The sequence below is a fragment of the Vespula pensylvanica genome, chromosome 4 (assembly GCF_014466175.1).
Source record: "Vespula pensylvanica isolate Volc-1 chromosome 4, ASM1446617v1, whole genome shotgun sequence".
NCBI classification, from domain to species: domain Eukaryota; kingdom Metazoa; phylum Arthropoda; class Insecta; order Hymenoptera; family Vespidae; genus Vespula; species Vespula pensylvanica.
Window position 1 is genome coordinate 4646857 of NC_057688.1, and position 15486 is coordinate 4662342.

The 15486-nt window shown below is 30.5% G+C and overlaps 5 protein-coding genes across 6 annotated transcripts; 2 read left to right on the forward strand and 3 right to left on the reverse strand.

The window, feature by feature from the left end:
- Positions 1-1492: 1492 nt before the first annotated feature.
- On the forward strand, positions 1493-4038 carry LOC122628451 (3-oxoacyl-[acyl-carrier-protein] synthase, mitochondrial). Of its 2 annotated transcripts, none has more exons than XM_043810780.1 (3): positions 1493-2385; positions 2473-2853; positions 2948-4038. In XM_043810780.1, exons 1-3 carry the CDS (start codon positions 2181-2183, stop codon positions 3688-3690), a joined length of 1329 nt encoding a protein of 442 aa, XP_043666715.1. In that variant the 5' UTR covers positions 1493-2180; the 3' UTR covers positions 3691-4038. The 2 variants fall into 2 exon arrangements, with proteins under 2 accessions (XP_043666715.1, XP_043666716.1); XM_043810781.1 differs by having other exon boundaries at positions 2244-2385; positions 2457-2853.
- LOC122628450 (gametogenetin-binding protein 2-like) lies at positions 4033-8719 on the reverse strand. Its single transcript, XM_043810779.1, has 11 exons — positions 8351-8719; positions 7385-7575; positions 7158-7301; positions 6825-7037; positions 6560-6763; positions 6301-6469; positions 6062-6226; positions 5891-5980; positions 5532-5804; positions 5037-5441; positions 4033-4960 (listed from the first exon to the last, which is right to left on the reverse strand). The coding sequence occupies exons 1-11, from the start codon at positions 8438-8440 to the stop codon at positions 4784-4786; spliced, it is 2121 nt and encodes a 706-aa protein (XP_043666714.1). The 5' UTR covers positions 8441-8719; the 3' UTR covers positions 4033-4783.
- Positions 8720-9926: 1207 nt separating this feature from the next.
- On the forward strand, positions 9927-12101 carry LOC122628714 (F-box only protein 39-like). The gene is made up of 7 exons (XM_043811271.1): positions 9927-10293; positions 10495-10727; positions 10795-10959; positions 11036-11262; positions 11395-11553; positions 11619-11783; positions 11847-12101. The coding sequence occupies exons 1-7, from the start codon at positions 10102-10104 to the stop codon at positions 11996-11998; spliced, it is 1293 nt and encodes a 430-aa protein (XP_043667206.1). The 5' UTR covers positions 9927-10101; the 3' UTR covers positions 11999-12101.
- A 384-nt stretch (positions 12102-12485) lies between these two features.
- On the reverse strand, positions 12486-13995 carry LOC122628719 (gastrula zinc finger protein XlCGF62.1-like). The gene is made up of 3 exons (XM_043811276.1): positions 13881-13995; positions 13285-13683; positions 12486-13176 (listed from the first exon to the last, which is right to left on the reverse strand). The coding sequence occupies exons 2-3, from the start codon at positions 13569-13571 to the stop codon at positions 12657-12659; spliced, it is 807 nt and encodes a 268-aa protein (XP_043667211.1). The 5' UTR covers positions 13572-13683; positions 13881-13995; the 3' UTR covers positions 12486-12656.
- On the reverse strand, positions 13967-15471 carry LOC122628717 (zinc finger protein OZF-like). Its single transcript, XM_043811273.1, has 3 exons — positions 15381-15471; positions 15158-15237; positions 13967-15035 (listed from the first exon to the last, which is right to left on the reverse strand). Exons 1-3 carry the CDS (start codon positions 15438-15440, stop codon positions 14054-14056), a joined length of 1122 nt encoding a protein of 373 aa, XP_043667208.1. The 5' UTR covers positions 15441-15471; the 3' UTR covers positions 13967-14053.
- Between the last annotated feature and the right edge of the window lie 15 nt (positions 15472-15486).

Here is a 15486-nt window from a genome sequence, read left to right on the forward strand (position 1 = left end):
AACATTATATAAATCATATACGTATATATGATGGTGATGATTTATAAGAAAAGAAGAAAGTATATATATAAGAGAACAAGATACAGTACAATTAATTTAGTCGCAAATTTCTTACAAAGATCTCTATCCTCTTTTTTGAGTGCAGTCCATGTGTCATCTCTTGTAGTAGTTTTCGCGCGAATTTTCAAGAAATCCTATCTTCGATAATTCTTAATCACGTGACCGTCCACCGACAGATATACCTAATACTGATTAGGTACGATGACAAATTGAAGCGATTCTTTTGTTTTCGTTCGTATAGTTTCTCCTTGTGTTTCTGCCTTATAATCGTATTATCAGTTCGTAAAACTCGTTTTTCTGTTTGTTTTGTTTTTTCTCACATTAGTTTTATTTTGGTTATTGATATATAATATTTTGTTTTTATTATTGATTTTCTTATTGATTTTGCAAAACTATTAACTTTTACGAAATTCTGTAAAGAAATCGATATGAAGAAAATCATGAGGATTCCATCATCACGCAAATAGCTTTGTATAATCTTTCTAATTACAATATTTATATTCATTTTAATAATGTAAAGTGTATATGTAAAAGCAAAGTATAATTAATATTTAAATTAATAATCGTACAATTGTTATAAAGTTAATAATTCTCATTCATTTAATATTAAATAATTTAATTTTACTTGCGCGCCATCTTAGATGAAAATTTTCAAGTTTAAATCGTAAGTTTGAATAATTAATATTTTTCGATAGTATACGAATTTTATTTTCGTCGTTACTCTTTAATGATGTAAACAATAACGAAGAAAGAAGGGTTTAACGACTTTGATAGCTGACAAAGAGTTTACCATTAAATTTTAAGCAGTGAACATTGCATCTCTCTTATTTCGTACTAGCAGATTAGAATACACAATTCATTCGATTAATCAACATTCATTTTTCAATCTTTTTTTCCATACGTGAAAATTAAAAAATTATGAAGTAGAAGCAGTGTTTGTTCGTTCGCGTTTCGCGATTTAAATAATAAGTATTCTTGCATGGATTGTGTACAATGCAGTCGTTAGAGTCAGTGTTTGTTCGCGAAGTTTTTTGCTTTTTTAACAGTCGCACAGATTGTATTTAAAAGACAGTAGAGTTTCGCGAAATAAATTCAGTGACCGTTCGTTAATAAATAACTATCGCGAATTAGAATCAGTGCATCACTGAAGAAGATTTCAACCAACTTCGATGTCGATGTACCTCATTTTCAACCAACTACATATCATCCACCCTCAATTTCGACCTAAATCGCGGACGAGTGTTTTAGAGCCATCGCAGAACTTCCTAAATAATAAGTGAATTTTTAAATCCCTTCGATCATTCAATCATATTGAGGACGAAAGGTCCGAATCGGCACGAGTGATTGATTGTAATTAATTAGTAGAAGAGTCATTGATTTTGAAAGAGAAAATTCGAGTAGGCATTATTAAAAAACAAAGAGATTTATAGAATTACAGTCCGTAAATCCTAGAATAAGTTAATCAATTTTTAGAATTTTCATTAATTAATATATTAATTCCCGTTTCTCCTCCCATTTTTTTTCGATTTTTCAGCGAATAGATATTTTCCGATTAAAGCACAGTAATCATTTTTTATGCAAAGATCTCAGATTTTCTCTTTTTTTGGATTCTATTACGTTAGAACTGTCAGTTTTTCGATTACGTTTGTAGTTTATATTTTGTCCATACTTTATCACTGAACTCACGTATACTATGAGAGAAAGATGGTACAGCCTTACGTACATTTATATATTTATAGTATATATGTATGTATATGTAAGAATTGCGTATCTAAGAATGGCATTAATGCTTGAACAATTGTATGACTTTGTGACGTAGTCCATCATTCGTATTAATTATTTTAATTGGTTGTCATATATAAATAAACAGATTTTGATTCATGTTTCTTTCACATCATAAAAGTATATACATACCATACAGTAGAATATATACATAAAATGATAGAAATTTATAGATATTTTTAATCGCAATTAAGCCGGTAAAGAAGTAATTATATAATTTATTTTACACATAATTAAAAAACGATGCGGGTTGCAGTGTACTGTATAAAAACTGATACACTGATATAATACAAAACATAACCTATAAAACGTTTGAACTTTCTGGTTTTACAAGTGAAATGTTTTGTCCTATTAAATTTCTTAAACGAGGCCGATCGTTGACAACTGCCGTTAGATGTAAACGACGAGTTGTTATTACCGGGCTAGGACTTGTATGTCCTCTAGGAGTTGGTGTACAGAATGCTTGGAAGAATCTTCTTGAATCTAAGTCTGGAATAATTAAACTATCTGATGTAGATTATGATAAATTACCTTGTAGAGTAGGTAAGAGATTTCTATATAGTTAAGTGTATTGAACATTACAAATAATAATTATATATAATTAAAAATTAAAGTTTATATCTATTGTAGCTGCTGTAATACCTAAAGGAGATCAATCACATGAATTAGATATAAAATCATACTTCTCTAAAAGTGAATTAAGAACAATGTGTTCTGCTACAGCTTATGCACTGATATCTTCTGAAGAAGCTTTGTCTGATGCAAAATGGAAACCTGAAGAAGAAAATGATAGAAGAGATACAGGAGTAGCTGTTGGTATTGGAATGATTGATTTAGTAGATGTATGTGCAACATATGAAGCTTTGAAAAAGGGATACAGTAAAGTCAGTCCTTATTTTGTACCGCGAATTCTACCAAACATGGCGGCAGGTCATATTAGTATTAAATATGGATTTCGAGGACCTAATCATTGCGTATCAACTGCTTGTGCAACTGGAGCACATGCTATTGGTAGAATAAGCAATAACGATATTAAATTAATTAAAAATAAAGTGTATACTAATTAAAATAATATAATATAAATTAAAATAATTCTATTGTTTAGGTGATGCATTTCGTTTTATACGTGGTGGTGAAACTAATGTTATGGTTTGTGGTGGAGCTGAAGCATGTATCAGTCCATTAGCTGTTGCAGCATTTTGTCGTCTTCGTGCACTCAGTACTTCCAGAAATGATTCTCCCTATGAAGCATCAAGACCATTTGACAGAGATAGAGATGGTTTTGTAATGGGAGAAGGATCTGCTATATTAGTATTAGAAGAATTAAATCATGCTCTCAGTAGACAGGCTCCTATATATGCAGAAATTTTAGGATATGGACTCTCAGGAGATGCAGCACATATAACAGCACCTAGTGAAGATGGTACTGGTGCTTTGTTAGCAATGGATAGAGCAGTAAAAGATGCTGGTATAGAAACATCAGAAATTACATATATAAATGCACATGCTACTTCAACTCCATTGGGTGATAACATTGAATTAAAAGCTGTAGAATCTCTTATGGGAGAACATAGTAAAAATGTGTTTGTATCTAGTACAAAAGGAGCTCATGGACATTTATTAGGTGCGGCAGGAAACTTAGAAGCTGCCTTTACGATCTTGGCTATAAAAGATGCCGTGATACCACCAACATTAAATTTACATAATTTAGACATAGAGACAAGCTTAAATTTTGTACCTAATGTAAAGAAAAATTGGTCTGCCACTGGAAGAAGAGTAGCTCTAAAGAATGCTTTTGGTTTTGGCGGAATAAACGCGTGTCTCTGTTTTGCAGAATATATTGCTTAAAAACAGATCAAAAACATTAGGCATTTTACCACATTGAAAAAGCATAATATGCTGTACATGCTCGATATAATAAATGGACGATATTTTATACAGGAATAATAAAATCATTGTAAATACCTTTGTACATTTGCTGTAAACAAGTTTAGAAAAAAAAAAAAAATATTCGATAATGAATCTAATCTTAATTATCAACTATTATAGTAACTTAAATATTTTAAATAATTTTATGCAACAATATACAATATACAAATTACATGATTTAGGATAGATTCCTTTTTATATAGAACTTATTACATTAAAATTACACAAAAAGAGATGTAAACTGGAATAATAAAATATATATTGGAATGCAACATTTATTTTATATTAAGTTTTCAATAATCTTTAATCATGATACTACTATTGTATTAGCGGGATTACGAGTGATCATGATCACATCGCAACAAAAACAATTTCCTTGAAATTTTAACACTTCAAGAAAATAAAATACTCTCCGAGTATATCATATCGTAATTAATAAGATGTATGCCCAATATCATAACACACTTTTTTTTGTGTACCAGATTTAAATTTGTCACGTATTATGACCAAGGCGTGTTGGTATAAAATGCCTGCATTGATTCCAGTTATACAAGCATATTGCATTACGTTCGTTTTAACTTTGAGCTATAAGTGTAACACAAATAACTCTGTATGTCAATTAAACATTATTTAATTTAAAGATAACTGTGAATTCAATGCATAGGCTTGGTAATTTTTGATGATAATTATACCCTATCATAAACACATGTCTTTTATGTAGCTGAATTTAGTTGTGTATAAAATAACTAAATTCAATATATATATATATATATATATATATATATATATATATATATATATCAATGATTTTTTTTTGATAAATTATCTTATATAATATTTCTATAATGTATGATCCAATGATACTTTATTCACATTGGAAAATGATCCTCCAATGATAACAATTATTCAAAATACATCTATAATATTCACGATTCTACTGGCAGTAAATCAATGTAAAAAAACAAAAGAGAAAGATCATATCCTATTAAGTAACTGTACCTAGTAGGAATTTTTAATGAGGAATGATAAAAGGCTTATGATGGCTGCAGAGAATTGCAAAACGTTTTCTAAGCGTTTGTCGAAGTTCCTGACGTTTCTCAAGGACTTGACACATTCGAGATTTAAATTCCAAAACTTCCTCTGCAGGAATATAGCTCTCTTTTTCCTCGTCATCTGACAAGTAACAATCCTGTATACAAATAATGTTTATGAACAATCACTTATGAATATCAATGATAATAAGTTTTTCTTTTTTTTACACTGACCTCCAGCATTTGTGTGAGTGTTGGACCTCCACCTCTTTCTTTCAGCAAAGAAATACTAGAATTGGAATGAACAAGTTTATCGGATGTTCGTATATCATGACAATCACCTTCATGATTACAACAACCATCACTGCAAGCTACTTCAGAACCTTCTGGTGTACTAGGAAAAGATGGACTACTAATATTGTGTTCAGATGAATAACCACAATCCTGAGATGACTGTTCACTTGATGAACGACTTTTTCTATCAGCCATAGATAATTCAAAGCGTTTTTTCATTTCTATCCAAATCGTATATCTTTTGTTTGGTTCACCTATCCAAGCACCAACTAAATCTTTGGTCATAGGATCTTTACAATCATCGAGATTATGCCACTGTTCATCCTCAGTTTTATCAGAGAAATCCTATATTTAATGATTAATAAACAAATGTTGTAGAATTGCGTTCGTTTTAATTCGAAACAAACTAATAAGCCCTATAAAAGCATACATTACCTTACACGAATCGCAACTTTCAAATAATTCTTCTTCAGAAAAATGTTTTATCTCTGAATTGGTTTCTTCTATTTGACTTTGACTAATTTTTGTTTTCGATTCAGAAGTTGTTTTTTTGGAACTACTTTTTTGCGGGCTTGGAACTTTTTTAGTCGAATATGGTAATTGTGTTTGGCTTTGAGATTGTATTATACTAGGTATTTTCGCTTTTTTCAAGCAATCAGGGCATTTACATGTTGGTGGACCTTTATTTTTTGGATCTAAAACTTGTAACTGAAAAATAAATTTCTATAAAAATACAGGAGGGATATATATATAATGTATACATAATTAAATACATGTTGTTATGTTGCATATACCTTATGTCGATCGATATTTTGCGTTGTCGGTTTTACTTCCATACAAACACAACATGTTTCACTACTTCCACTTCTCCTTTCATTCGAACACTAAAAATTGATACGTAATTATATAATAAAATTAATAATATATAAAAAGAAGCAAATAATGATAATTATATAATGTCATACATGACATGAATTTTCTTTTTCTTCTGTTTCATAACGACGTTCCTTCTTCTTCTTTCGTTTTAATCTCAGTTTTTCTCGTCGTTGTTGTTTAGCTATCTCTTCCCTTGTTAATTCCTCATACAAAAGTTCTAATTGTGAAATTCCCTGTTTCACTTCGACTGCCATCTAAAAGAAAAATAAATTTGTGTCAAATAACAAATAATAATAAAAAAAAGTAGGGGAAAAAAAAAAACACTTACCTGAAAATTTCTAGATAATGCATCAACTGCAACTGCAGCTAATACTTTGTAAACTGTTTCTTCCTCTCTTAATCGCCGATGGACTTTATGTAAGCGTTCTGCGACACATATACCAAGACAAGTGAGTACCTCTTCTTGAGCAATTTCTAAGGTTTTTGCGTGTCTTTCTCTGAGATATAAATAAATCATTATTTGATATTAAATAATGAAATTTCTTATGTTATATTAAAAAGATATCATTAAAGTTATAGAATTATACCTTCCCATAAGTTCTGGTTGAGCACGACCTATAAGTGTACTGATATAATCTGTACTAGTTGGTAAATGAACATGACGATCTGGTATACATCGTTTAATACCGGAATATAAAGCAGCTACGTAACCCGTTTCTTTCGCAGGTTCATGTTCTGTTGTTAAAATAGATGATGCCAAGAGAACTTTTGTTCGACATTCGGCACAAAATCTAAAATATTAATCAATATTAAGATCGTATTTAATAAATATACGCGTTTACGTGTACGTACCTATGTTTACGTAAATAGGTATCTAATGTGGCATCTAGAGTATCAGTTTCAATCAAAGCAAGTTCCTGTCTACATGGTAATTCCATGCAATCCCAAACTTCTTTCCATGCACTTGGAGGAGGTCTCATGCGTTGTATTTCCAAAGAATGTAACACACACCTTCGTGATTTTTTATTTCTTGGTTGTTTCTCTACCAAATTATTCAATCTAGCACTGAAATATTTTAAAAAAGGTACTTGTTATATATATTTATTATTTACATTTATGTACACGTATCACACGCACACATATAATAACAATATTTATATTTTTAAAACAAGATGACTATATTACCTGTGTCCTTGTAACATAGTACAAAGTAATTGAGGTGATTCCAAAATATCATCGCTTATCGATAACAAACCATCTGGAGTAATAATCAATGGATCTAGTGCAGGATGTCCTGATTTCATTAGATCATCGAATAATCTTTCAACACTACACAGAAATAATATTGTAGATATAGATATTACATAATATTATATTATACACAGTAATTAAAGTTTCAATATATATGTTACCTTCTTCTACAACCAACGCATGGTACAGCTTGTCCTAAAATAGTTAGCATATCTTTACAGGTAACTTCGAAAGATGCTTTAATTTCTTCTTTCGTAAGCATATCCAATTTTCTAGTGAATTCATCCAGCTGTTTTCCACGGACAAGTGGACTAGTACAGATTGCTCCTAAGCCATTTACATCCATGATCATCTATTGAAATAAATAATTTTATGTTGATACAAATTTATATCATAAAATTACAAAGAGGAAATATTTTTATAATTATACGATTATAGATATATAATTGTATCTATTAAAAATAAATTATACCAAAAAAATTTTAACAAATTTCATTCGGAATGAAACATAATTATCTCATATAATTTTGCTAAATAAATTATTAACGCAATAGATATTCTTAAAATAATTAACATTTAAATCAATTTCATTACATATAACATGAAATACATTAACAATAGGTTTATTATATTTTTTTGATCATTATCTTTTTCTTTTTTAATGAAATCCATGCTTTTCTTTTGCTTTTGACTTGTTAAATTTTTGAAGTGATAAAAAGAATAGTAATCTAATAATCTATAGTTATCAAATATATATAACTTCTCCTTCATTACATATATGCATCATTTTTAAAAATGTAAAACAAAAGCAAATCAAGCAAATTCGAATTAACATAAATGCGTAATACCGTTTGGAGTAGAATTCATACCATTAGAAAGTCTGAAATAGTGGTAAAACATCTGATAAATTAATATAACAATATAAAAGTAAAACAAATTGTATGTTAAAAGTTTTATAAGAAACTTAATCGTTTGTATATCGAATATGCACTCCACGGCTAATGTTTAGGTTAAGTCACACGCATAGAATCATCAATGCCATTACGTAAGTTTTCTAAGGATTTCTATTTTCAGAATTTCATAATCGAAGCTGTAAAGAAATAAATGTTAAAGTAAAATATTCTCACCGTTAGATTTTCATCAACGATCAACGGCATTTGTCTTCGCGTCAGATCGACCGGGTCATCGTCCCGCCAAACATTCACCAATTTTGCCATTATCTCTTTAGATTGTATTTTTTTATTCTTAATTATCCTTAATTGTTGAAGTCGATACTTTTTGTCTATGTACGGTTGTACGAGACTTCAAAACCAAGATAATTTTACAACACGTTGAATACGAAAACAAGTAGAAGATGTCACACGTCTGCCATTTGCAACGAATAGTCTTTCACTTCCGTCCTGCGTGCATTGTCCCGTTTGCTTCTCTATACGCGTCATTCTAGAGTTCCTCCGATCATATCGCGCCACAACGTAATTTCCACAACTTTTTTGATATTTACATTTATCCATAGTTTTTATATACATATATACATATTTATATATGTATTTATCAAGTATTTATTTATGAAATTTTTTTTACTCTTCCTTAACGATAAATTTATACATGTATTTTCTATATTTCCTCTTTTTTATCCGATATTACATAATTGTATATTTGATTAACGGAAAGACTTATTTAAATTTTTAGATCCTATTCACATTTTATTTCATTTTAACGATTTTATAATGGCGCGAGTTATGTAATGAACGTGAGATGGTAGATCTATGTGGAATTGATAAATGTTTCTCTTACTAATAATTTATATCAAAAACATTACATCATTTATAATTACGATATTTGGTTCATAAAATTAAAGAAATATTATATTAGGATATAAGATAATCTAGAAAATATTCGGTGATATATATTATACTATTACATTACCACGATAAAATTACTTGAGGAATGTTATATTATATTGTTTGTTGATTTGATTTTCCCGCCATTCAATTGAGTGTCATCTGATTAGTGCGTTTGAAAATATATTCGAATTTACTGTTCTTAATGGCCTTTGTATTTCAAGGCTATTATTTATATCAATTTTAAACTTTATTCTCAAGAGCTTCACTCTTGAGAAATGTTATCTAATAACTAATTGATGAAAAATTTATTAATTAATGTTAAACCTAACAGTTTCTCTATTTGTTACTTTTTCTTTTTATTGTGATGATAAATTTGAAGTTTTAATAGTATTCGAATATGGCATTTAATTATTGAGGCTGTTCATTAACCTTGGTTTTATAATGGTTTACGTCAACAATAAATACAGGTATAGTTTTTAAATAATTTTGATGAACAAAATTTCATTTTAAAGATGAAAGTTTAAGCGAAAACACGATTTTTTTGAATTTTTGAGAAAGCTTTATTTTCTTTATAAAAACATGGTGTTTTTACGAGAATAATTTTTCTTGCTTTTATATGTACTATTATTTGTACTGTATACAAAAATTGTTGTCACACATTAACTGAATTGTCAGGTTATGTTTGAGAAGGCTATAACCCACACAGTTATTATACATCGATATAATAGACGATAGTTATAATAGACGATATAATAGGCTATGTTTTCTTGTTGCACTTGTAGTTCATATTTTGTCCATAGTTGTCGTTGAAGTCGTATGGATTAAGAGCGATAGGTAGTGAACAGTCTTAAAGATATGATTATTAATGATTTTATTTGAAATATATCATGAATCATTGAGTCGTTCGTCTTATGTTTAGAAAAAAATTAAAAAAGGATCGTGAAGGCCATGAAATCTAACGAGATAATACAAAGTTGCAATGGTGGACGTTTTAGTTTAGAAGAGATGAAGACGGGCCAAGCTGAATCTGGGAGATGTGGGATCAGCTGCCGGAGCTGATATTAATACAAATATTTAGTCATCTCGATCGTGGGGATCGTGCCAGTGTTTCTCAAGTTTGTCGATCATGGAATTTAGCGCTCTCTTCGCCTGTTCTATGGCGTTCGGTCACAGTCCTCATTGATCGTGATCTTAGAGGGAATTTTCCTTTGGCGGGAGAATTGGCTGTACGTACGATGATTCTACATTTCTATTTTCTTTATATGTAAAAATTTATTAATCATTTCAAATGAAACTTATATGTATAGTGCTCTTTTTTTATCGACATTTAACTTTACCGACAATTTTTTCTTTATTTACCGACCGGTAACGTCGATCAAAAGCGGCATATTTGAAATAATTATTACAACTTCTTTTCGATTTTATAGGTTAAATATGGACAACACATGAGAAGTTTAGAACTTGCCTGGTCAAGATCATATATTTTACCACGAGAAACACGAGCTGCTCGTAATATTCAGGCAGAAGCAGGCGCAGACTTTCTTGCGGTTGTACGAGCCAAGAATGTACAATTAAAAGAACTTATATTAACTAATTGGGTTTTTAGTTATAAATGGGGAGATAGAGGCAAACTTTTATACGCTCTTGCAAATTTTCTGGGGTAATTTAATAGAGTTTCTGTAATATTTTTAATTGATTGAAATTAAGAAAAGAGTATCTTTCTTTAGGTGCCAGTATAATCTTGAAACTTTGAGTTTACTAAATGCTAATTTTGGTGTAAGCGATGTTTTGCGTCTGTTAGGAACTGCTGCAAGAGGATGCAGTGAGAAATTAGCATCTTTGGATCTTCGTGGTGCATTTAGACAATGGCAAACTCCTCATAGTAATCCTAGGTATTAAAATGCATATCTATAAAATATATCTGCATACTTACACATAGAATTATTATGTTTTACTTTTATATTTTAGATATTTACGACTATTAGGTCGTCTTCATGCATTAACTGTATTGAAATTGGATTATCCAGCAATATCAGATCATACTTTGAATGCTTTGGCCAATGGAGCTCCAAAAGTTCTTAAAACTTTGCACATATCCATCCGTGATTCCGATTCTCGACAACATACCGTTACTGATAGTTCTTGGAATAATCTAGCACGTGCCTGTCCAAACTTAACAGTTGCTTATACAATAGGTATATTTTATAAGATAAAACGAATGTTTTTATATGTATTTATCTTTTAGTTATTACTTTTAGATAACATGTATCTATTATTTAATGTTTATATACGTATATGGTATTTAGTTTTTCAAGATTGATTTTCAGTAAATATTTCACATTATGAGGACATGTGCTACCTGTTGCTTCCTAGTGTTCCACTTGCTAAGTTTCAATTATTCAGTGGATATGTTTGGGACCAAAGTAGATCTCGTAATTTTCGAGGCACCGTTGGATTGCTCATTTCTCACTATACAAACACCTTAGGTATCGCATTATGAAAGTAATTAAATTTAAAAAAAAAAAAAAAAAATTAAATTTCTTCTTTTCAGCTGAAGTAATGTTGCAACTTAAGAACAATCGAGAGTTATTAGATGATTTACTTGTTTCTATGCTCGTTCAGTGTAAAAATTTAACTAGATTGCAATATGATGGAATTATGAGGAGTCTTGATACTTTACGTGATATTTGTCATTTACAAGTGGAACGCAAAACCTGTAAATACAATCTTTGTCATTGATTTACGTAAAGTTATCAACTAAGACGTTATTTTATTACAGACTTTCGTACGATTCACATAAAGCCACGTATCGTTAATGTCAGGAATCGTGCGATATTGGACGATGTAAACTATCAATACGTTCATAAAATGCTCGAGCAAGAAGTTGACTTTCGTATAGAAGATCCAGCTTCTTTTTTTGTGTATTATTAATAACACATCGAGTGTTGTCTCTGTAACGATCCCCGATCTATTTATCCACATCTCTCTCGATTTCTAACGTCAGAAAATAAAGTACAGCCAAATATCATCTCAATTTAGGTAATTTGATAATTCTTTATTTTTATAAATATTCGTTTATTGTGCATGTATCTAATTTTTTTACGTTACTTATCTTATTTTAATGATAAAGTGGGTTGCCTAAAAAAGAGTTTAATACAATTTATATAAAGATCATTTTTATATTCAATATAAAATTTATATAATTCTTCTTTCTTTTTTTTTTTGTTTAAATTTATACAAATTTATGAAGAAATTGCACCTTGCTTACCTTTTTGGTGTTATTGTTTTACCTTTGAGTATGATCAATATTTTAGTTTAATTATTACAAACCAATACATACATACATATATACATATACATACATATATATATATATTTTTATATTTATATTTCCATTGCATACAAAACATATGAAAAAATTTTATATTAATGGACGTTGTTCGATCGTTCGATTCCACCTGGGAAGAACTTTTATATTATCATATCAAAATTAATCTTACAAGTGTAAATGTAGATATAAAAATCGATAAACATGGAAGTGTAAGTCGAAGAGTCCGATTTTCTTATATCACAACAAGAGTATAACTTTTTATCGACACGATTTCATATGAGTATTCAAAACCGTTCTAGTAACAAAACCTTTACCACATTGAGAACACACGTAGGGCCTCTCACCCGTGTGATATCTTTTATGAACGACAAGTGTGGATCTTTGTGTAAATGCTTTCCCACACTGATCACACGAATATTTTCTTTCTCCCGTGTGTGTGACATTGTGAGTCCTTAAAAGAGTTTCACAAGCGAAACACTTGCCGCAAATTTCACAAGTGTATGGTTTCTCACCTGTGTGCGATCTGTTATGAATTTCGAGACCCTTTGCTGTTTTTAATTCCTTGCCGCACAGAGCACAAAGATATCGACGTCTCTCGTAATTCGACGAATCACCGTGGGCTTTCACTTTGTGCTGTTTTAATACAGATTTGTATTTGTAAATTTTTCCACAAATATCACATTTGTGTTCCGAACTTTGACGCTCCGATTGTAAGAGTTTGTCGTCCGTCATCACACTGCTAGGATCATAATGGTACAAACGATTGTGTTCTTTTAAACTGGAAAAACGATAACAATAAACGATAACAATTGATACTTCCTCTCGAATTTAGAAGAATTAACAGATACGTGTTAAACATTTTTTATCAAAGAAATAAATTTGATACCTGTAAACGTCGTTAAATGTTCCACCGCATGCGTTACACTGATGATACTCCATAAAATTGTGCATAGTCGTATGAGCGGTGAGTGCAACTTTCTCGGTAAATATTTCGCTACATATCTCACAGGTAAACTTTTCTTCTCGATGATGACGCTTTTTGTGTCTCTCCACGTCGCTCGTATCAACCCCCATAAAGGTACATTGCGTACATGGCACGGTTTTTGGCGTGTGACATTTTTTTACATGAGCATTTAGCATGAATTGTTGAGGATAGTTTTTCCCACAGATCATACATTTGAATGGCCGATGAATCCCATGAACGATCCTTAGATGAGCTACCAATCTTGTTACGAAGTGGAATTTTTGTTCGCAGAACTCGCAGGCTTTCTCGTTCGTCTCGTATCTGTAAAAATGCGACATTAGCTATTTAGACGATGGGATCTTTGAGTTTCTACTGTATCATCTTCGACACTTCATCCTAATCTAATCGTATGCTAATTAGGATTTAAAGGTGGAAAGAAATAGAACTTACAATATTTGTATTATAATCGCAAAGTTCGATTATAATCGAATTCTTTCGATCGGTACGTAAATACTTACATTTACAGTGCATTAGACGTCGTCTCACTTATCAATCGGTCGATCGATTATGGAAAGGAACATATCTATTTAATTTGTACAAGACGTTAGATCGAAGGAAATATTTAATACTGATATAAATAAAGAGTACATACAATCGTTTCTAATATATAAAAATATTATGTAAATTGTTCCTATTTAGATGATATAATATTCTTTTTAGAAATCGACGAGTTCAATTCTAAATGGTTGTCGTCCTTTCCAAGGGTTTTTTTAGCATCGGCGAAGGTCTTGTTATGTATTTTACGATGATTCTTAAGGAATGTACCGGAAATGAAACTCTTATCACAATCAGGACATTTAAATGGTCTTTCTCCCGAATGATAACGAAGATGCATAACCAGAGATGTCCTTTGCGTAAAACGTCTACCGCATTCGGAACAAATGTGCGGTTTCTCTCCAGTGTGAATTCGCAAATGAATTTTCAAATTCTCTTTACTACTAAATTTCTTAGCACATATTTCACAAGTCGCTATTTTTTCACCAGTATGGACACGTCTGTGAATCGCTAATCTCTTGTGCGAGGATAAAGCTTTACCACACAAATCACAAAGATACTTCGTTGTGATCAACTTAGAAGTTTTATCTTTTAATAAATTTTGATCAGTCAAGTTGATTCTGCCAATGAGTTTGTTCGTTGCTGGACTTGAAACATTCGTGTTACAGGACAAATTCGTATGTTGAATTCTCAAATGCCTAGTTAAGTTTTTCTTATACGAATACATTTTTTTGCAATATTCACATTGATAAAATTTGTCTTTGACGTGTACGTTAAAATGTTCTTCATAGTCTGCCCTATCAAAAAATCCTTTCTGACACTTTTCGCACTTGTAAACGTAATCCTTTCTATGTCTGCGAAGATGAGATTCCAAGTTTGATTTTTGATTGGAAACGTAATCACAAAGATCGCAAGCGAATTTTTTTTGACCAGTGTGGATCAATTTGTGACGTTTTATGTTCATTGGACTACGAAAGGCCTTCCCACATTCGTCGCAATTGAATGCTCGTTCAATACCATGGAGATTCTTCAAGTGTTCGACTAATTTCATCATGTGACGGAAACGAGCACGGCACTTGATACACTCGTGTACACCTCGTGACTTCTTCCTCTGTTGCCTGAAACAAGAGACATAATATACATGTGACATCATCATTGTTGAACATAATTTTGATTGTTCAGTAATTAGAATGATAATGCATTTGATAACTTAAGTACATATACATACATATGTACCTACCAATTAAATATGGATGAGAAAATCGTATAAACTGTTCCCTTTTTAATTACTATCTTCGTTGAATATAGAATTAATAAGAACTAGAAAATACAGTTCGTTAAAATTACTATAAAAAAAAAAAAAAAAAATATTTTTGAATTAATAATAGTGTGAATCGAATTAGTCACAATCGTATCGCTCGGTGTATTATTTATAAAAATATGAAATAAATTAATTTACTTACTAGACGTTCGAGAAATGAATTTTTATTTATCTTGCTGTAGTAACAAAATGAACTTATCATTATCTACACTAATATTAAAATACGAACGTAGCTGATATCGTTAATC